This window comes from Phyllosticta citriasiana (assembly GCF_038021145.1).
Source record: "Phyllosticta citriasiana strain CBS 120426 chromosome Unknown IWZ02scaffold_2, whole genome shotgun sequence".
Lineage (NCBI taxonomy): Eukaryota > Fungi > Ascomycota > Dothideomycetes > Botryosphaeriales > Phyllostictaceae > Phyllosticta > Phyllosticta citriasiana.
Window position 1 is genome coordinate 530,724 of NW_027117279.1, and position 20,118 is coordinate 550,841.

Consider the following 20,118-nt stretch of genomic DNA (forward strand, 5'->3'; position numbering starts at 1 on the left):
TTTTTGTGGTGCAAACCATACACATAATGATAGATAGCGTAATAAGTGGCAGGAGCTCCAGCGGACGTATCCACCGGATTCAAACTGACGAGCGCCTCCCCTCGTCATACTCCAAGTATGCCCCCCTAACCACAGCGCCAGCGGACCGGCGCCGGGCGAGGGGCGATGCTTTTGGGATCACCTAACCGGCACATGTCCAGGTTGGTCTTCAATTTGGTGTCTCGAAGCTGTCTTCCTGAATTTGTGGTGTGAGGTCCGCTTGATGCATCCCGAAAGGCTCTCTCAGAGCGGCGTGTCCCTTTGCTGTGGTCATCTTGAGTGTTGAAGGATCTTTTGCTTGCCGCACTCCACCTCGATTCAGACCAAGCTCTTGCCAGGCGGCACGCGAACTGTCGAGACCTCGAGTTCAGGACAAGCTTGTCCATCTGCGCAAATCTTGAACCGCCCAAACCAGTCCCTTCAACCCTCCTCCTCCTCCTCTTCTTCCACAGCAAACCCAACCCTCACCCACAAGCTGCACCCACAACAGCCAACCAACACCTCTCCGGCTCCTCCTCCCGCCGGTCCGGACACGCTCTCGAGAGCCCTCTCCAAATCGCCCTCATGCACAACGAACCCTCTCTCCTCGCCGCATCTGCACCCGCGCCACCACAGGCCCTGCGCCTCGTCCCACGCTAGCTCATCCAAATCCCACACCTCAAGCCCCAGCCGAAACTGCTCTTCCGCATCCGTCTCCGCGTCGTCCCCGCCCTTGCCACTGCCACTGCCGCCGCCGTTGTTGTTGGAAAGCCGCAGCGCGCGGTCGTGCGCGGCGCGCTCCGTCGGCGACGACAGCGTCTTGTACGCGAGCGTGATGTCGTCGACGGAGAAGGCGGGCGCGGTCGAGCCTCCAGTGTTGGATCTTCTCGCGCTGCTGCCGCTCGTGTCCGTGTAGTTGCCGCTCAGCCCGCCGGCTTTGTCTGGGTGGTGCGTGAGCAGCGCGCGCCGGTATGCGGCTTTGATGTCGGCGGTCGAGGGCGGCCGTGACGCGGTCTGTCGTGGCGAAGGGAGAGATAGGATGCGGTAGGCGTTGAAGGAGGCGGGAAGGACGGTACATGCTGGTGCCATGGTTGAAGGGGTTTGGACTTCTTTTCTTTTCTTTTTCTTTTTTTCTCTCTCTCTTTTTTCTTTCTTTCTTGCAGAGCACGCGCGAGGAGCGCGGCTAAAATTTAGTGCGGGATAGATCTTCAGCAGCCGTCCAGAGTTGTGATTCGCAGGTGCTGCTGCTGATCTGGCTTTCGTGCGCTTGCGTCGAGGGGAAATACGATGGTTGCACGTTTGGTTGAGAGTGAAGCTAGAGTAAGGTAATTCCTGACCGCGTCGGAAACATTCCGCGACGGACTAACGTCATAGCAAGCAGCGCAAATGGTCATACCAGACGGATACATTTCAATCAATGCCATGACTATGAATGGTATACTGCTCGGCTCCCAACTACATTGACATCCTCTTAATCTCCGAAATGGCCTTCCTCCGATAATCGCTGTCTGCAAACAGGGCCTCAATTAAATCCACAACCTCACCAGCTTCAAACTCCAACCGCAGCTCGCCCTCTGTCCAAAGATACTTGATGTCTGCGAGATTACTCTCCAGAATTTCGCCCAGGTATTGGAACTTCAACCAATTGGGTGTGTATACGCCCGTCATGTCGCGCTTCTCATCGCCGCTGCCCTCCTGAACAAACAGGTCATTGAGGCTAGAAACGCGCTCACAGTACGATCGGAGGCGTTTGGACTCTTCCTCCGAAATGTCTTCTTTATCTTCAATGTCGACAATCATCTTGTGTAAAACGGTCGCCAGCAGCGAGCCAAGGGATTGCAGCAACACAGAATGTGAGAGGATTCCCCGCCATTGCTTCGCAACATCTCTAATGCGGTCCACAGTCATGGACACAGCGTTCTCGCACTCTCCTGCAAATGGAGCCACTGTACAGTTTGAAAGTCCCTGGGCGCTGTCAAGGAGATCTCGCAGTATCGTCCGCTGGGATTCCATTTCTTTTCCGTATGCTCGCTTGCTGAAGCTCTCGAGGGATTTGAGATCGGTATCAAGGCGGAGCCGAGTAGATGGCCTGGCCGAATTGGGCGCATCAGAGGAAGCATCGACTTCTTTTTGCCTTGCTATAAAGTTGCGCAGCTCGTCGACGAGTCGTGTCGAATCGTTGTAGGCGAGCATGTTTCCAGCGGGGTCGTTGGCATAATAGACTGGTGCGGTTGCCCGGTACATTGCAAGAATCAGCGTGGGGATGGAGTAGAGCCCAAGACCAGCGGGGGCAATGGGCGAATTCGAGAACCTTGATTAGGAGTCAGCCTTTGCTCCAGCAGATTTTTTTTTTTTTTTTTTTTTTTTTTTTTGGAAAACTTGCCTTGGTTGCGCCAGCGCTTGAGCGTCAGAGACGACCTGGACAATCATTTCCATAATCGCGTCAGGTATCGCCGTGACTGAGTATGTCTCGCGCAGAGTAAGTTCGCGTTCTGAGGGTTGATCTGTGGGCGGCTTCTTTTGCGTGGATGCTTTGGTCGCGCTTTTCGCTGGGCTCTTGTTTTCAGGCGCTTCGTTTTCCACATTTGCGTCGTCATCACCCCATCCCCAAGCATCAGCATCTTCCTCGTCAGGATCGCCTTTCGACTCCTTGTCCGATTTTGCTTCTGCAGTTTCTGCTTCCACGTCATCGTCCAATCCCCATGCGCTCGCATCGGCATCCATGTCCTCTTCTGGCGGGAGCTCCTCTGTTTCTTCCTTCTCCGAGCGCTCCACGGCTTTCTCTTCATCATTGTCCCATGCCTCCCAGTCATCTTCGGCTTCTTCACCGGCAATTATTGCGTCACCGCGCGAGACAAGCTGCGTTTCCACCCTCTCGACTTCCTTCTTCTGGTTGATACCATTGGTGCACAACAGTCGGACAGAAGCCAATGCATCTTCCTTTCTGCGTGCCAACCAGTTGCGCGGCGCCTTATCAACCCAGGACATGAGCTCCGACTTGCCCATCCATCCAAGTTCATCGACAAATTGGGCGAAATCGGATACTGATGAGAGCATTTCCTGGAAAGAGTTGAGACCGTCCAAAGAGACCGGGATGGAAGGGTCAAGCCAATCTGAAGTGAGTCTGGCAATCATCCCAGGCACAACCTTCTCGGCAAGAGGTTCCGATATAGACTTCGGTAAATGCCCATTAAGATACTGGCAAAAGATTCGGGCGTCGCCCAATGTTGCGAGGACGCCTGCTGGAATCGCGCCTCTTTCCACCGCAATTGTGTCTTCCTCGGTCTTGAATCTCGGCTTGTCAGTCGAATGAGCGGGAGCGAAACGGGGCGCAATGATTGCTTGCTCAAGAGCTTTGTGCAGCTTTCCAATGGCATTCTCGAAATGTCCTAGGCGGGCAAGCGCTTCGACGACGGTTGATAGTTGAACTGGGGTAGTTCCTAGAAACTGGTAAGCAAGGCACAAAGAGGCTTAATCAGGTTTCTCACTGTCGACCTGTTGCTTCAAAGTAGCGCGGTTCTTGGACAGGTCTACTGATAGCAAAAGGTACCACGAGTCCATGGCATTCTCAGCCATGCCAGCGCGCAACTGTTTGATCCGCTTCTGTAGTACAGCCACCACTTTTGTGTCCTTGTACGGTCCCATGTGTACTATGTAGTTCTCTGCCTCTCTCGTGCTATCCAGAGCGTTTATTATTCGATATTCTGCGGCGGCGTTTTCTGCTTTGTCGAGCAGGTCGGATACTTGTTTGATGCGGACTAATGTAGCTTCGAGGGTCTCGTTGTAGACCAGCTCACTTCGGAGCAACGCGACCTTGCTTGTCGCATCTTGCACATTGGCCTTGAGCGTTCTTCCCGCCTCGGCCTGCTGGACAATATCGTGGGCGGTTGCGCGAGATCGTTCAATGTCGGCTTGAAGTTGTTTGGCTTGGGCGATCCATCCGTCAACATCTGGGGCTGCGCCGCGGCTCAGCGTTCTAATCTCTGCCTAGTCTTGCCTTTAGTTGATGTCGGTAGTAAGCGCGCTCCTTCAAATCACCTTGACTTCGTCCTGAGCTTTCTCAATTCCTTCTAGTAGGCCAGGAATTGCATCCGCAGGCAGCTGGGCCGATACCAGCTCCGTGTCGGGGTAGTAGCCATGCTCAACAACAGACTGGAGGACCGCACCTCCAAGCTTCTGCGGGGTCAAGACGGGAGGCATGGGGGTGGAAGAAGAAGAGATTTCCCCAAAGCTCGACAAACGGAAAGTTGGCAACGCGGAAGAGCTCCGAGGATCAACGTCAGAGGCAGAGCGACAACGTGGAAGTCGTGGCCGTGCACCCGTGACCTGTGGCGGCTACTTTTCGCGCCGCAACCCGTGAGATCGACTTGACACCAGCGTCTAGAGCTTGGAATAGAAGAGTTTCCTTTTGCACGTGTATGCTACCGCTATCCCAACCCACTTCTGACTCGAAACCTTCGCGTCTGGCCGGTTCCCCCGTTGAAATCCACGCTGATTGGCATACTGTAGCCAGGAAGCTCTGTCATCCCCGCCATTCCTTCCCCTCGGCATTTTCTGCTGCTATTGCATAGAGGTACGTGGTCAGGTCCGGTCTGGTCTTTTACTCGCCTGTCCAAATCTACTCCAATCACGTCGCTCGAATTCTAGACTCCCGACCATCGTGCCACAAAACTTTTCATTCTGCTTTTCGGACTGCTATCGCCGCTGCAGCTTCCTGAAAGGGTAGTTTTGTGCGCGTCCTGCTTGCCGTTGACCGTTTCTTCAGCAAACATTACCCTACTCCGTTGGCATTACTGACCCATCTTTAGGCTTACCCTGGAGACGGAACAGAAGGCCTCTCAATCCTTTTTGGCCATTCGACGCGATGCCCGGAATCTTAGGCAAGACCAACTTTAGGTCTGTCCAATCGTTTGAGGCCGACTACAACCCTGCCAAATTTTCGCAATATGAGTCAAACAGAACTGGCATGAGGGTCGTGGTCGTCGACCGCAAGGGCCCCAAGGTCAATGGCTATTTTGCTCTTGCTACCGAGATACATGACGATTCAGGCGCTCGTAGGTGAACATGTGCGCTCCAACAAATGCTCCTTGTACGTGGCTGACTCTTCTGTTAGCTCATACACTGGAGCACCTTTGCTTTATGGTACGTCACTGGGGCTGATAATTGGCAATCGTACATAAAGCTGATGATTTCCAGGGATCCAAGAACTACAAGTACAAGGGTGTACTTGACCGGTTGGCCACAAGAGCCTATTCGAATACCAACGCATGGACAGCTACCGACCATACTGCGTACACCTTGGACACGGCAGGGTGGGATGGATTTGCCCAAATCGTGAGTAACCCAGGATTGAAGATGATATGATGTGTACTGACTTGTTTCAGCTGCCCGTGTACCTTGAGCATGTGCTTCTGCCAACTTTGACAGATGCAGGGTGCTATACCGAAGTGCACCACGTAGATGGCACTGGACACGATGCCGGGTAACCTCCCTCTTTTCGCAGAGAGATTGCGAGAGCTAACGAAACCAGCGTTGTGTACTCGGAAATGCAAGGCGTCCAAAACACTCAAGGCGAACTTATGGAGTTGCGAGCTCGCCGGCATTTATACCCCGAGGGCAATGGTTTCCGCTACGAGACCGGGGGTATGATGGAGCAACTTCGTGTCCTTACAGCCGATCGTATCCGACAATTCCATAAGGAAATGTACCAGCCCAAGAATCTGTGTCTCGTCATCACTGGTGAGGTCGATCATGAGAACCTGCTGGAAATACTGGACAACTTTGAGGACAGCATCATCGACTCGTTTCCAGCCATGAACGCTCCCTTCAAGCGTCCTTGGGTGGATTCGGAGCAGACTCCCCCGCTGTCCAAGACTATTCTTGATACTGTGGAGTTTCCCGAAGAAGACGAGTCCTCTGGAGAAATCCTCGTAGGCTTCTTCGGACCAAAGGTCAATGACATGCTAAACGGTGAGTTGCTGAATCCAACCGCCCTCCAAATCTCTGATTTCAGCTTTCAGGCACTGCCATGGACGTTCTACTCTACTATTTGGCAGGATCATCTGCATCTCTTCTCGAGAATACCATCGTCGAGAAGGAGCAGATTGCATCTGCAGTCTACTACAGCACGGATAGTCGCCCTGACATTGTGGTTTGGTTCACGCTTAGCAGTGTGGCGACTGGAAAGCTTTCAGAGGTTGAAAAAAGACTGCTGGACATTCTCAAGGAAGCAGCTTCGAAGCCTTTCGACATGACTTACATGTCCGAATGCATCACAAGACTAAAGAAGCAAATCATGCTCACCACCGAAAATTCGCTCGATAGCATCACCGACGTCGTGATTCAAGATCACTGCTTCGGGAACCGGAACGGCTCTACCCTCTTCGACTCTCTGCACTCTCTCAATGTATTTGAAGAGCTTAGAGGATGGGACGACAAGAAATGGCGCGAGTACCTTTCGAGATGGCTCGCCGACGCTCATCACGTTTCGATCCTTGGCGTCCCCTCTAAGAAGCTGTCTAAGAAGCTCAAAAAAGAGGAGAAGCAACGGGTGGCAGAGCAGAAGGAGCGTCTGGGACCGGAGGGTCTCGAGAGGCTTGCCAGAAAGTTGGAAGAGGCCAAGGCTGAAAACGACAAGCCGATCCCTCCCGAAGTTTTGGACCGATTCGAGGTCCCAGGGACTGAATCAATTCACTTCATTCCGACAACGACAGCTCGGTCAGGTGCCGCAAAGAAGATGGGCGAGCTCAAAAACGACGTTCAGAAATATGTGGACTCCGACAAGTCCAACAACCCGCTCTTCATGCACTTTGAATCCGTGCAGAGCAACTTTGTGCACATCAGCCTCATCTTCACGACTGGGTCAATTCCTCTCGACTTGAAGCCGCTCATCACTCTTTACAAGAACAACTTTTTCACAAGCCCCCTCATGCGGGATGGAAAGAGGATTGAGTTTGAGCAAGTTGTAACGGAACTTGAGAAGGACACGGTCACTAACAGGATTGACAATGGAGTAGCTCTCGGGAATTCTGAACTCCTGCGCGTCAGGCTGTCGGTTGACCGCGAAAAGTACCAAACTGCCATAGGTTGGCTGAAGGACCTGCTGTTCAACAGCATCTTCGATGCAGAGAGGTTGAAGGCTACTCTGACCAAGATGCTGGCAGACATCCCCGAAGAGAAGCGCTCCGGACACGACATGGCGTACGCGGTCGACTCCATGATCCACTACTCGCCAAACTCGTCCAGCCGCACGCAAAACACGCTGGTAAAGGCCTTGTACCTGAAGCGCATCTCCAAACTTCTGGAAAAAGACCCGCAAGCCGTCATCGACCGCCTCGAGTCATTCCGCAAGCATCTGCTGCAATTCTCCAACATGCGCGTCCTCGTTGTTGCCGACGTGCCCAAGCTGCCTTCGCCAGTGTCCTCGTGGGCACCCTTCCTCGACAACCTCGACACGTCCAAGCCTCTGGCGCCGCTTGACTCTCGCAAGGAGGCTCTCAGCGACGCCGCGCGTCATCCGGGAGCCCTCAGCTACATCATCCCCATGCCTACAATTGACTCGTCGTACGCGCTCTTCACGTCTCGCGGGCCAGACTCGTACGAGCACCCGTCACTGCCAGCGCTCATTGTCGCGCTCGCGTACCTCGAAGCCGTCGAGGGCCCGCTGTGGGTTGCGGTGCGCGGAACGGGCCTGGCTTACGGCACGTCGTTCGCGCGCGGGACCGACACGGGGCTGCTGGGCTACCGCATCTACCGGTCGCCTGACGCGTACAAGGCGTACGACATCAGCCGGCGCGTGATTGAGGACTTCATCTCGGGCGCGCGGCCGTTCGAGAAGCACGCGCTCGAGGGCGCCATTAGCACCATCGTCGAGGGCTTCGCCGACGAGCAGCCCACCGTCGTCAGCGCGGCGACTCTCGGCTTCGTCAATCAGGTCGTCAAGGGCATCCCCAAGGACTGGAGCAAGGGCATGCTGGAGCACGTGCGCGAGGTCGGCGTCGAGCAGATCAAGGCTGTCCTCAAGGAGTTTGTGCTCCCCGTCTTCTTGCCCGGCAAGGCCAATTGCGTCGTCACTTGCGCGACTATCATGGAGGAGGTGAGTTTCTTCCCCCGTCACTTCTCCACACTCACTCCAATCCCCCCCCCCCCCCCCCCCCCGGCAAATTTTCTTGAGTATGATGATGTTGATTATATCCTACAGAACCTCAAGAAGAACCTCGAGAGCGTTGGTTTCAAGCCCGAAGTTCGCACGCTTGCCTCGTTCCAGGACGACTACGGCCTTAAGCCCGAAGACGGCGAGGAGGAAGAAGAAGAGGAGGAGGAGGAGGAGGAAGAGGAGGAGGACGAGAGTGAGGGAGAAGAGGACGAAGATGACGACAGCGAGGAACATGACGATGAGAGTGACTAGGGCTTCTAATTTAGATCTGCCAGCACAGTGGGTGTAGAAAGAAATGAGACATTCTAGAAAGAAGTCGTATGCCGTCCCAGCCGCGCCTGGGGAGCAGTCGTCCGTCTGCTGCCACAAATACGCTTAGCAAGTAAGCTGTCGTGCACAGCTGAAGATAGAACCGGGGGTTCTCGTTTCTTTCTTCACCCACTGTGCCAGTGCACATGCAGGTAAGCTGTCCGATTGGCTGAATAGTAAATACGGCATACCTAGTCCCTTCGTAGCTTGCAGTAAATGAGTCACAGTCACGTATTTGCGTCAGATCTTTCTCGTCTACCTTATGCGTTTTGTCTACGCGTCTCTTTGTGCGTCCTAGATGGGGCAGGCTTTGAGCGCGGATGATGAGCAAAGATTCGGTGTTCCTGAACGACAAACAATTTCAAGTCCGACACAGTATCCAAACGGAGGCGGACCATGAGCTCGCCCCAAAGATATCTGTCCTGTAATGTTACAATTCTTGGTCGAATCTACACATCATGTCTTCCCTGTTGATCGAGGAGTCGGCATTTGACCATGCCATTTCTAAAACGCCAATTCCATGGTGCTCATTGCACTGGTGTCACACCGGGTATCCTTTAGCTGAAAAATAGCTTCTTCAGCTCCTCCGCCGTCTCTTCAGGGTTCTTGACGCTGTGGCCCACGGTCCGCGGGTCCTCGTAAATCTCCCAATCGTTGCCGCCCTTGTACGTCTTGTCGCCAAAAAAGTGGATGGTCGTGTAGTCGACGCCGCCGGGCAGGTTCTTCTCGTTCTCAATGTGCTGCAGGCAGTACGTCTTGTCCCAGCCGTTGGGGAAGACGTCGAAGGAGATTTGACCGCCAATGCTGAACGTCAGGCCCAGGTCAGGGAAGCGCTGCTTGAGGGCTTCGACAAACTTGGCACGCACTTGGTGCTGCTTGTCGTAGGCCTCAAATTCGTGGCGCTCCTGAACAGAGGCATTACGACCGATGGGCGAGACGTTGATCATGCCGTTGCGAAACTCGATGAAGGTTCCGCGCTTGATGGGAATGTCCATGTCGGCAATGTAGTGCAGGATGAAGTTGGCAAGCTGCTTGTACTTGTCCTCGCCGATCCACTTGATGAAGCTGTGCGAGGCCAGTGGCTCTCCCATTCGGATGGCCGTCAAGCCGTTCTCGGCGAAGCAAAAGTCGAAGAGCGTGGTGACGGGGATTTCGCGCGTGCCCAGCTGCTCCTGCTGTTTGGCAAGATCGGAACCGCCCACGAAACCAATGGCGACCTTGTGGCGGAGCTCAGATAGCAGCTGCAGCATTTCGGGGGAGACAGACTGGTGGTGAGGTCACGTCAGCCATTGAGAGTCTTCAATGAGCTCCACAGCGGGGGGAAATAGGTGGAGAATCTGGGGAACTCACACGTCTCGCCGGGGTCAGCGTGCCGTCGACATCAAATAGAACAACCGCGTTCTTGATCGGACGCTCATTCAGAGGTGGGTAGATGCTCGCAGCTTGGGCCATGTTGCTGGTGGATTTTGGCAACGAACGTGACAGATTTGGGGGCAAATAAAAGGTGAAAGTGAGAGGAAAACGAGTGAGGACTGGGGCAGAGAAGAGAGAGTAGGAAGCCGGGCAGTTATGGACAGTCAAGAAGTGAGATTGGGATGGTAAGGACAGTTTGCAGCCCAGGCGCCTAGCCAGGGACCAAAGGCGGTGAGCATTCACAATCGATAGCAATGCGGGGCAGGCGCTACCCACCGCGCAGCGGGACCCACTTTGGCTGACTGTGCAACTCTTGGCATGCTTGTTGCAGTCACAATCCCCTGCCGCGACATCTGGATACGCCATCGTCATGGACGTCTGATCATCACCACCTTCGCGTCGGTTCAGAAACATTTCGTGCAACAACTTGATACTTTGGGCTGCATACACTCGATTGAAATTCGCTTGCATTGTTTTGCTCGTCATCTGAACTCCATGACTGGCTACAGTGAAAAAGTACAGAGTCTGTTGCTCCCCACGCCGAACGAACATGTTGATCGACTTTCGGTACGGACATTTATCCCATGTTGAAAAGTTACTCGTCTTTCATTTCACCCCGCATCGTATTTCTCCAGCTGACTTCAATCCCCGATCGACCATGTCATCACTTGGACTCGGGCGGCGAAATTGGGCCTCTTGTCCAACTTAGTGAGGTTAGCATCTCAGTGGACCAGTACCTTCGGCGGGTCACCTACTTGAGCCACATCTGTCCAATGAACCCAGGCTTCCTCTGTTGGTCACTGAAGCTTGCTCGTGCGGCCGCAGCTCTCTCATTCTGACGCTTGATTGCCTCGAGGGCGGCAAACTTCTCCGAAGCAGTCGAGGACTTCAAGTGGTGTTAGCAACTCCGGCCTTTCATGCAAAAACAAGGGACAATACATACCCTACGGCGACCGGAGGCGGGAGGAGGCGAAGAAGGCGTCTTGTTGTCAACCATTTTGGATGTTTGATTTGTTTGGAGATTTGGAGGATTTGTACGTAGTGATGGTGTCTCTAACTTGAAGACTTCAGATGCGCACGACGAGTGGCCAGCCCCGCGTCTTTTATCCCAAGCAGAAGCGTCCCCTCGCGTTCCAAAGCGAGTGATTCCTGGGCCACGATCAGCCCAGACGACACCAGGGCGCAGGGTCGTGGCACCGAGTGATGACGAAAAGCACCATACCCCGCCATCAGGAATCTCACATCACGCCAGCCAGCATCCACAAGCGGAAACGGCGGACCACGCCATCCAACCATCCACGACTGTCAGGGACCGGGGCTTCGACCGTCGTGCTTAAGACGCATCTATCAGCGCCCCTGCTTCGTCATCGACTGTTGTTCCACGCACTAATGTGCCCCGGCCCGCCTTTTGCCCTTGATTGATGCGCGCCGCTGCATCAACCTTTGCGCTGATCAGACTCCCTAGTCGGTGCGATACCATTCTCGACCCTCCAAGCGATCGCCACGCCCAATGCTCGCGTGCCTCCATCGGCCTTGCCGTTTCTTCGTCTGAAGCCTTACCGCCATATTAGACGCCATGGTAGAATTCGTTCAAATAACAGTGCGCGAACGAGATAGCAGAGTACTACGAAGACGGCGGTGCTGGTGGGAGCTTGCTTTACCCAACACAGAAGCACATGTCGGGATCGATCTGGGGAAATGAACAGCACAACCCCAGAAACCAGAAGGTCTGCCTTCCCTGTCGAAGCTCGCCCACATCGGACTTTCCGCCCACAACCTATTTTTTGCAGCCTCAATCGACCTGGGCTGTCCCAGTCCAACTTGAGCTCGAAGCTTCTCCTCCTCCAATAGGCCCGAAGGCTTCCCTGATGGGACCACAGCTTGGAATGCTCGGTGAAGCACGCGAGGCGCAGCTCCCAAAGTCTAATCGTCTGCCCATGATGGCCCGCAACCAAGCTGGATGGCGGGCCCTCCGCTATCTGTTGTCCATCGTCCACTCTTAGACGTCCGCTGACGGCAATCAGTCCGAATAGGTTGCGTGTATTCGGATCCAACCTTAGAAAGACTGTCTACAATGACTGAGGTGGCCTCGGACTACTTCGTTCTTTCGCATCACCGAAGTGCGAGCTGGCAGCTGTTTTAGACTGCTGAGCAGTGGGCTCCCGCGGTGGAAAGGTGACGAACGGAGCAACGAGGCCTTCGACCAAAAACCACCAGGTGCTCGGACGGCGGAGCACCGCAGACTAGCGTCGTCCAACAGACCGCCCCCAGCTTACAAGCAAGTAGTGTCTTGACAAAGAAACGTGCAGCTGATAGATACTGAGTAAATTGCTGTCTGGTCCGCTGGTGGGGACCAATGGAGCCTCCGAATCCTAGTGTAAGCTCCGAACCTCGAATCTCTCATCCGCCAAAGTATGAACCTTGACTTGAGCAACCAGCCTCTTGGGCGACCAGAAGATAATAGGTTGTTGCATGTTACACACCCTGGGCAATCATAGTTCTGGCGGTACTACCCACGCAAACAGAGAAAGGTGTCAAATGAGAAGCATCCACAAGTTCGGACTCGAGTCGAACACCACGTCAGCCTACCACATGCAAGGTCAAGAGGCAAAAGATCCTGGATCATGCAAAATTTCAGCTGTCGCGATCCAAAGTGGCCGTCAAGAAAGATAGTCTCCTCCGCCATCAACACAAGTCAGACTGCACGACAAGAAATGGATAAGGATGACACATTGCGAAAGTCCCTCTTCGCAACCAATCTCCCTCAAGCCTAGCGACGGGTTTGACGAATCGGATTCTTTATCTTTCAACTGTCATTCACGTCTGCAGTCTGTGCGCGCAGCTACGATTTCCCTGAAACCATGTCACCGCTGTCTGATGAGAGGCTTCGACTGTCAGTTTCCCACCAACATGACTGGTGGATGGCGGGATTCCTTCGGAGGCGTCCAGTGTCTCCACGACGATGAAGCAGCGACGACGCAGTGACGCAGTGACGCAGCAGACTATGTTTCTGCAAGGGCAAATACGAAAGTAGCACGCGATGCTGCGGTCGATTGGTACAAGAAAAACTACAAGATTCATGGAGTACTTCGTCTGCACTATGGAAGTGATGACTGGACGTCAAAGGGTGCCCTATCCGAGGTATGCATCCCACGTATTTCTTTACACCTGGTTTGGTATTCACTGACAAGACACAGCCGCGAGGTCCGGGGTGGAAGCGAGGGCCTGGGTGGAGTGCGAAGCGATCTGGAAAGATTGGTACGAAAGTACCTTCGACTGGTCAAAAGACATAGCAATCCTGGAATCTAAATGCTCGCGAACGACAGTTCCTTGAGCGTAGCTGTGATTACGCACGGCTACTTCATGAGCGTGGCTGTGGTAATCAGCAACTGCTCCCTAAGCGTGTCTGCTATTGCGAATGACTGCTCCCTAGGCGCGGTTGTAATGGAAAATGACTGCTTCATAAAGCGTGGCTATAGTTGCGAACGACTGCTCGTTGAGCGTGGCTGTGGCTGCGAGCGAATGCTCCCTAGCTGTAGAACTAGCATTCGGTGGCATGGCGTCTATCTCACTACAACGTCAGGATGTGAATCGACAGAGAGACATTACTTTTAAAATCACCTTCCGCATGCCACCGTTGTTCCACAGTCTCTAATAGCGAACTGAACGCCCGCCGTCCAATCATATACTTCTCCGCCAAACTTCCAATCCCCCTCGGCTCTTCACACCTCCCCTCACATGCCGGCACATGCGAATGCACCCCACACTTCAGGCGCCCCAGTTCCCTCTCACCCTCCTCCCACCCTCCATCGTCTAGTGCATCTGGCCCGGCCACCCATCCATGCTCCAGCCACCAGCAACCACCCACTCATCAGGCACCCAGACCGAACAGGGATCAAGCTCTGATGGCCGCAGTGTGGAGACTGCTTCGTCCAGATCGCATGCCCTCGTGCGCGCGAGCTCCTTTGTTTCTTCGACCCAGGTAGGGCTTCTTCGGTGCTTGGCTACTCATGAACGATGGAGATATTTGAGTTTGGTCTTTCCTTCCCGTGGAACTGACCGAGTGCCGAGTGTGTGGGTGTCAAGAACGTGGAATCTGGAACGATGACGAGACAAAAAAAAAAAATTAAAATAAAATAAAAAAATAGAGAGGAACCTTGATGTAAAAATAATGTCTTTGTCAACATCATCATCGTCATCTTTCCACCACGTCTTCCCTTCGACACAACACACACACACACACACACACACACACACCCATCACGATCACATTGGCACCCAGACGATGGCGACTAAGAATGAACCAAGAGCCCCATCATCATCATCATCATCATTATAATTTCATGGATGCCCTCCCGCCCACGCACATCCACGCAACCAACACGTGCTAGCCGCGAACGAACCAGATGCAAAGGCAGGGGTGTGCCGGCCTCAGTCGACCTCCCTACCTTGCTCAGCATTTCCAATTCGTTAGGATCTTTTTTTTTTTGTTTTGTTTTTTGTTTACTGGGATTTTGATTGGTTTGGGGGGTGCCGTGGTCGAGGGCAAGTGCAGCATGTAGGTATTATACTTACAGGCAAACATTCATGCACAGCAAGAGCGAATGGTAGTAGTTAATTGCATATGGATGAACCGACAGCCACAGAAGGCAGACAGGCGACATGTCTGCGAGCCAGCCAGTCGTTGTCAAAGTCGGTTGATGATTAGAAACACCGGGCACGCCCATCGCCGCCATCGTCATCGCCATCAAGATTAGAGCTCGCGATCATGGTTTTCTCTGCGGCTAGCTATTGCTGATGATGTCTGGCAAAGTGAGGCGCATAAACGTCGAGGGTTATGGATCATAGATGGTGGTTTGGGGTCAATAGCCACGCTGGTGAGGCGCCGCGCTAAAACAAACTAAGATGGTCCAGCGGCCGTAGTGCGATGCGTTGGACGGCTGAGCAGTGAAGACGCTGGCGCTTGATCGGGAAAGATGCTGTGAAGGTTTAGTGTTTAGTGCGACATAGACGCTGCGAAGATACAAAAAAGAACAGAGGATCGGCTTGTGATCATTCTTGCGCTTTCGGCATGGCACACACAGAGAGCATTCAGGAGTGAGTCAAACCTCAACGTGGCACGACGACACAAAGAAATCGTTTCCAACCCATATGTATTCTAGGGTGCTATGAATAGAAGGTCGTGACTCGGAGGGATTCCAGGAAGCCAAATGGAAAGAGGGAAGTGCGAGCCGAGCAAACAAACCGCTGTCATCAACAGCCCGGCTGCCTCTGCGATGTTTCGGGTTTGCCGTGCGTTCTAAGACGTCGTCGTCCATTCCAGTCCACGTTTTTGTTTCGAATTTCTCCAAGCACATATTCCGTGCGCTGACTTGATACCGCAGCTGTGGGACGGGCCGTCGGCTTTGCCATAGGAAGCATAGTGTCGATGCAAGTTATCCAAGTTGTGGCGGGCCAAAATAGGAAGAGATGCCACAGATCACCTTCCACCTTCAAACTCCTGCGGGACGCTTTTGCCTCAGGAGCGTTTACTTGACGATCTTGCAGATCAAGTCTTGAGAGTCGACCGAGTCACCCTCCTTGACCATCAGAGAGCCAATCTTGCCTGAGTGCGGTGCACTGATGACCATTTCCTGTCATAGTTGTTAGCATTCATTTTTTCATCCTTGACCTGATCGACTTACCATCTTCATGGCACTGAGAACAGCAATAGGGTCACCCTTCTTGACGTCAGAGTCGTTGTGTACGCGCACTTCGACCACGACACCAGCCATGGGCGAGCCGACCTGACTGCTGTCGTTGATGTCAGCCTTGGGCCTGCTGGTGTTCTCGATGGCAGCGTGCTTGTCCTCGACAGTGACCTGGCGGACTTCTCCGTTCATCTCGTAAAAGACCTCGCGCTGACCAGTCTGCTCTGAGAGCGGTCCAATTGCAAGCAACTTGAGAATGAGGACCTTGCCCTTCTCGAGCTCGACGTGGAATTCCTCGCCAATCTCAGGTTTGGAAAGGAAGAAGCGAGTCGGCAGGACAGACAGGTCTCCATACTGCTTCTGCCACTTCTTGTAGTCCTCCCAGACCTTGGGATACATGATGTAGCTTGCCACGTCCGATTCGCTGGCGCCACCCCACTTCTCCTTGAGATCCTTGCGGACCTTTTCGAAGTTGATGGGCTCGAGGTATAGACCGGGACGCTTGTCCATCTTGCGACGGTCGCGAAGAGCTTGCGTGCGGAGGGGCTCCGGAAATCCACCGTACGGCTGGCCCATAAGACCTTCGAAGAATTCAAGCACAGAGCTAGGGAAATCCAACTGGCTCGCCTTCTGAATGACGTCGTCCTTGGACAGGTTGTTGGACACCATGAATTGAGCCAGGTCACCGACGACCTTGGAAGTGGGAGTGACCTTGACAATGTCGCCCAGAACGTCATTGGCCTCCTCATAGGCCTTCTTGGTTTGAGCCCACTGCTCGCCAAGACCTTGCTGGGTAGCCTGGAAGATGAGGTTGGTAAGCTGACCACCAGGAATCTCGTGCTCGTAGACTTCAGGATCAGGTCCAGTGAGACCAGCCTCGAATGGAGAGTACAAGAGGCGGAGTTGAGCCCAGTAGCTGTCGAGGTGACGAATGACGTGGCCATCAAGACCGGGGTCATGGGGGCCACCCTCGAGCGAGGCGAGAATAGCACCAACACTTGGTTGGGAGGTCATGCCAGACATGCTGTCGGTGGCGGCATCGACGGCATCGGCGCCAGCCTGGGCACAAGCGACCATGGCAGCAACACCTGTACCGGCCGAGTCGTGAGTGTGCACGTGGATAGGCAGATCAGGGTACTTCTCCCTGATGGCTCCGACGAGTTTGGTGGCAGCCCTTGGCTTCAAGACACCAGCCATGTCCTTGATACCGAGGACGTGAGCGCCCATCTTAACAATCCTATCGACAAGGCTCATGTAGTACTCAAAGTTGTACTTCTTCTGAGGGTTCAGCACTGAAGACTTGTTAGCACCCAAAGTCGAGGGTGGTAAGTACGAATGCTCCCTAGCTGTGGCGGGTGACGGATATGGGACAACGGGGGGAGAAGAAGAACAAGGGAGAACGGAGAACAGAAACGGGTTTGGGAGGACACTCACTATCCCCAGAGTAGCACATTGTTGCTTCTGCGACACCACCGGCCTTGATGACAGCCTTCACACCAACCTCGAGCTGCTCAACATCGTTGAGAGCATCGAAAACACGGAAGATGTCGACGCCATTCTTTTTGGCCTGCTCGACAAAGTGCTCAATGGCATTGTCAGGGAGGGACGAATAGGCGACACCGTTTGCACCTCTCAGGAGCATCTGGAACGGAATGTTGGGTACGAGCTTCCTCATCTTCCTCAGGCGGTCCCAGGGGTCCTCGTAGAGGAATCGCATGGCCACATCAAAGGTGGCTCCACCCCAACACTCAAGCGCCCATGCGTTGGAGTAGGCGTGGCTTGTCTCCCTGGCAATGTTGAGCAAGTCAACAGTCCTCACGCGAGTGGCGAGCAGAGACTGGTGAGCATCACGCCAGGTCGTGTCCATGATCAGGCAGCCCTTGTTAGCGCGGACGGCCTTAGCAAAGCCCTCAGGTCCCTTCTCGAGGATGACATTTCTCCAACCCTTAGGGCAAGGGTCAGTGGTGTCAATGGCCTTGCCGTCGCTGGTGTGAAGAGTAGGAATCTTGATTTCGCCCTTGAACTTGGGCTCGCCGACTTGTCCCTTGATCTGACTGCCGTTGACAGCGAGGTCACCGAGGTAGGAGAGCAGTTTTTGGGCGCGGTTCTGACTGCCGATGAGGGCGAACAACTCGGGGGTATCATCAATAAACGTCGTCCAGCAATTTCCGTCAATGAAGACGGGGTGGGTAAGAAGAGAAGTAAGGAAGGGAATGTTGGTCTTGACACCGCGGATACGGAACTCGACGAGAGCCCGAATCATCTTTCTCCGGGCAATCTCATAGGTGGAACCAAGGCAGGTACACTTGACCAACATGGAGTCATAGAAGGGTGTGATGACGGCACCGGCAAAACCGTTGCCACCGTCAAGACGAACACCGTTACCGCCAGCAGAGCGGTAAACCTCAATCTTGCCCGTGTCGGGCTTGAAGCCGCTTGCAGGATCCTCGGTGGTGATACGACATTGGATGGCAAATCCACGGGTCGAGATGCGGTCCTGGGTCAAGCCAAGCTGTGCAAGCGAAGCTCCCGCAGCAATCTGGATCTGGGCCGCGACAACGTCGATGCCAGTGATTTCTTCGGTAATCGTGTGCTCGACTTGGCTGCGCAGGCATTAGTTTGTCATTCCGAAACGCGAAACTGAGCTTCTCCTCAACTTACATGCGGGGGTTGATTTCAATGAAGTAGTAACGATTTTGTTGGTCCACCAGAAACTCCGCAGTGCCAGCATTGCGGTAGTTGACGGACTTGGCCAGCTTGACGGCGTCGGCGAGAATGGCATCGCGCGTCTCAACAGGCAGGTCCTTTGCAGGGGCGATTTCAACAACCTTCTGGTGACGACGCTGGACAGAGCAGTCACGCTCGTACAGGTGCACCACGTTTCCGTGGTTGTCTCCCAGAAGCTGGACCTCAATGTGCTTGGGCTTGTCGAGGAAGCGCTCGACAAACACGGTGCCGTTGCCAAAGGCGGACTTGGCTTCGGAAGTTGCGCGCTCAAACGAGTCCTTCAAGCTCGCCTGGTCGCGCACGACACGCATGCCACGGCCACCACCGCCAAAGGCAGCCTTGATAATAATGGGGAAACCATATTGATCGGTGAATGCCTTGACCTCTTCGTACCTCTCGACGGGGCCTTCGGTACCCGGGACGACTGGCACATTGGCGCTAATGGCGACCTTGCGCGCCGAGACCTTGTCACCGAGCGCATCAATTGTTTCGGGCTTGGGGCCAACAAACTATAATAGTGTCACGGTCAGCAGCTGGATCTTGCTCGCGGTGCAGGTGTTGAGGCTCTTGGCGGGGTGACGCCAAGCAGATGGCAGCGCAGAGCAATGCTGCAGCACCACATGCGGCATCTGGGGGGCGCGCTAGGTAGGGAGTGGATAGCGGCGGCCTATGACGGTGCGAACAGAATTTCGTAAATAAAAGCTAGAGCTCACTCACAATCAAGCCCGCCTTCTCCACCTTGCGAGCGAAGTCGGCATTCTCAGACAAGAAACCGTAGCCTGGGTGAATCATGTTGACCTCGTGCTGCAGCGCAATTTTGATGATCTCGTCGCCAGCAAGGTACGCTCCCACGGGCGTGAACTGGCCACGCTTGCCAATGACATAGGCCTCGTCTGCCTTTTGGCGGTGCATGCTGAGGCGGTCCTCATAACTGTAGACAGCGACTGTGTGCAGTGACAGCTCGTGGGCGGTACGGAAGATGCGGATGGGGATTTCACCACGGTTGGCGACTATTGAGTTGGTCTAAGCATGCAAGTTTGGCGGGCGCAACAATGAAATGGACTCACCCAGGAGCTTCTTCAGCTGCATGATGGAGCTGTTGGCGCGCAACCGCTGGTGAACCGAGTTCCTCTTGTCGACATGGTCGTCATCGTCGTCAACGACGGCCACAGCCTGGCTGGGACGCCTGTCGGTCCAGATGCCGTCCGACATGATGAGGGATTGAGAAGATGAAGCGGATGCGAGGAAGGGCGAGAGGGTTGTCGGGAGGAGAGCAGCAAGACGGGCGCGGCGGGCTTTTCTATTGACGTAGGGAGGGAGGGTATTGATGGCGGGGGCCAGGTGTGCCAGGGTGGGCAGGAGGGGGGGTAGCTACAAGTCAAAAGCAAAGCTCGAGCAACAACACCTTGCTTGCATCAGTGAGAGAAGCTTTGGCCGCCCGCATCGATAGGTAACAATTGCCTGGATCAGTCGTCAATGTCATTCAGCACTCAATTCGACTTTCCATTCAACCTCATACGCGTCGCCCGGTTGGCTTTGGCCCGCGCCGCAGCTTGAGCGGCCGCTACTTTTGACGCCTCTCGCGCTCCTCGGCCTTCCCTTCGTCCAGCTCTCACTGACTCCCTCGGATGGCCGCTTTGCTTCGGCTAGCGAGGGGGTTAAAAGAGTCATCATCGGTATTCGGTGTATTCTCGCATGAGCCCCCTTGCGCCTGTGTCCATCCACGCGTCGATCGCGGCTGCAATGGTGGAGTCGTCACAACCACCATTGATCCATTTCAAAAATGACCCGGTCCACGTAGTCGCC

The 20,118-nt window shown here is 54.3% G+C and overlaps 6 protein-coding genes across 6 annotated transcripts; 1 reads left to right on the plus strand and 5 right to left on the minus strand.

Annotated features, from left to right (window-relative positions):
- Nucleotides 1-242: 242 nt before the first annotated feature.
- On the minus strand, nucleotides 243-1,378 carry IWZ02DRAFT_123728 (uncharacterized protein). Its single transcript, XM_066761506.1, has one exon. The coding sequence runs from the start codon at nucleotides 1,105-1,107 to the stop codon at nucleotides 460-462; it is 648 nt and encodes a 215-aa protein (XP_066625912.1). The 5' UTR covers nucleotides 1,108-1,378; the 3' UTR covers nucleotides 243-459.
- Nucleotides 1,379-1,412: 34 nt separating this feature from the next.
- On the minus strand, nucleotides 1,413-4,391 carry IWZ02DRAFT_441466 (uncharacterized protein). Its single transcript, XM_066766915.1, has 4 exons — nucleotides 4,057-4,391; nucleotides 3,507-4,005; nucleotides 2,402-3,458; nucleotides 1,413-2,329 (listed from the first exon to the last, which is right to left on the minus strand). The coding sequence occupies exons 1-4, from the start codon at nucleotides 4,216-4,218 to the stop codon at nucleotides 1,474-1,476; spliced, it is 2,574 nt and encodes an 857-aa protein (XP_066625913.1). The 5' UTR covers nucleotides 4,219-4,391; the 3' UTR covers nucleotides 1,413-1,473.
- Nucleotides 4,392-4,843: 452 nt separating this feature from the next.
- Nucleotides 4,844-8,425, plus strand: IWZ02DRAFT_511069 (putative zinc metalloprotease; the record flags this gene model as incomplete). The annotated part of the gene is made up of 7 exons (XM_066770519.1): nucleotides 4,844-5,072; nucleotides 5,132-5,160; nucleotides 5,215-5,352; nucleotides 5,403-5,500; nucleotides 5,549-5,988; nucleotides 6,039-8,113; nucleotides 8,219-8,425. The coding sequence occupies exons 1-7, from the start codon at nucleotides 4,883-4,885 to the stop codon at nucleotides 8,423-8,425; spliced, it is 3,177 nt and encodes a 1,058-aa protein (XP_066625914.1). The 5' UTR covers nucleotides 4,844-4,882.
- Nucleotides 8,426-9,039: 614 nt separating this feature from the next.
- On the minus strand, nucleotides 9,040-9,934 carry IWZ02DRAFT_429788 (eukaryotic phosphomannomutase; the record flags this gene model as incomplete). The annotated part of the gene is made up of 2 exons (XM_066766009.1): nucleotides 9,040-9,747; nucleotides 9,833-9,934. 2 exons carry the CDS (start codon nucleotides 9,932-9,934, stop codon nucleotides 9,040-9,042), a joined length of 810 nt encoding a protein of 269 aa, XP_066625915.1.
- Nucleotides 9,935-10,559: 625 nt separating this feature from the next.
- Nucleotides 10,560-10,892, minus strand: IWZ02DRAFT_487242 (uncharacterized protein; the record flags this gene model as incomplete). Its single annotated transcript, XM_066769342.1, has 3 exons — nucleotides 10,560-10,599; nucleotides 10,651-10,781; nucleotides 10,839-10,892. The coding sequence occupies 3 exons, from the start codon at nucleotides 10,890-10,892 to the stop codon at nucleotides 10,560-10,562; spliced, it is 225 nt and encodes a 74-aa protein (XP_066625916.1).
- A 4,531-nt stretch (nucleotides 10,893-15,423) lies between these two features.
- Nucleotides 15,424-19,524, minus strand: IWZ02DRAFT_371440 (pyruvate carboxylase; the record flags this gene model as incomplete). Its single annotated transcript, XM_066764565.1, has 6 exons — nucleotides 15,424-15,528; nucleotides 15,580-16,877; nucleotides 17,020-18,188; nucleotides 18,247-18,821; nucleotides 19,030-19,322; nucleotides 19,380-19,524. 6 exons carry the CDS (start codon nucleotides 19,522-19,524, stop codon nucleotides 15,424-15,426), a joined length of 3,585 nt encoding a protein of 1,194 aa, XP_066625917.1.
- Nucleotides 19,525-20,118: the final 594 nt, after the last annotated feature.

Excerpts from the sequence above, each read along its gene's own strand:
- IWZ02DRAFT_123728 (XM_066761506.1), bottom strand. The coding sequence starts at position 1,107 with ATGGCACCAGCATGTACCGTCCTTCCCGCCTCCTTCAACGCCTACCGC.
- IWZ02DRAFT_441466 (XM_066766915.1), bottom strand. The coding sequence starts at position 4,218 with ATGCCTCCCGTCTTGACCCCGCAGAAGCTTGGAGGTGCGGTCCTCCAG. Across the intron at positions 4,006-4,056 it reads AAGCTCAGGACGAAGTCAAG|GCAGAGATTAGAACGCTGAG; the intron begins GTGATTTGAAGG and ends AGGCAAGACTAG. Across the intron at positions 3,459-3,506 it reads TTTGAAGCAACAGGTCGACA|GAACTACCCCAGTTCAACTA; the intron begins GTGAGAAACCTG and ends ACCAGTTTCTAG.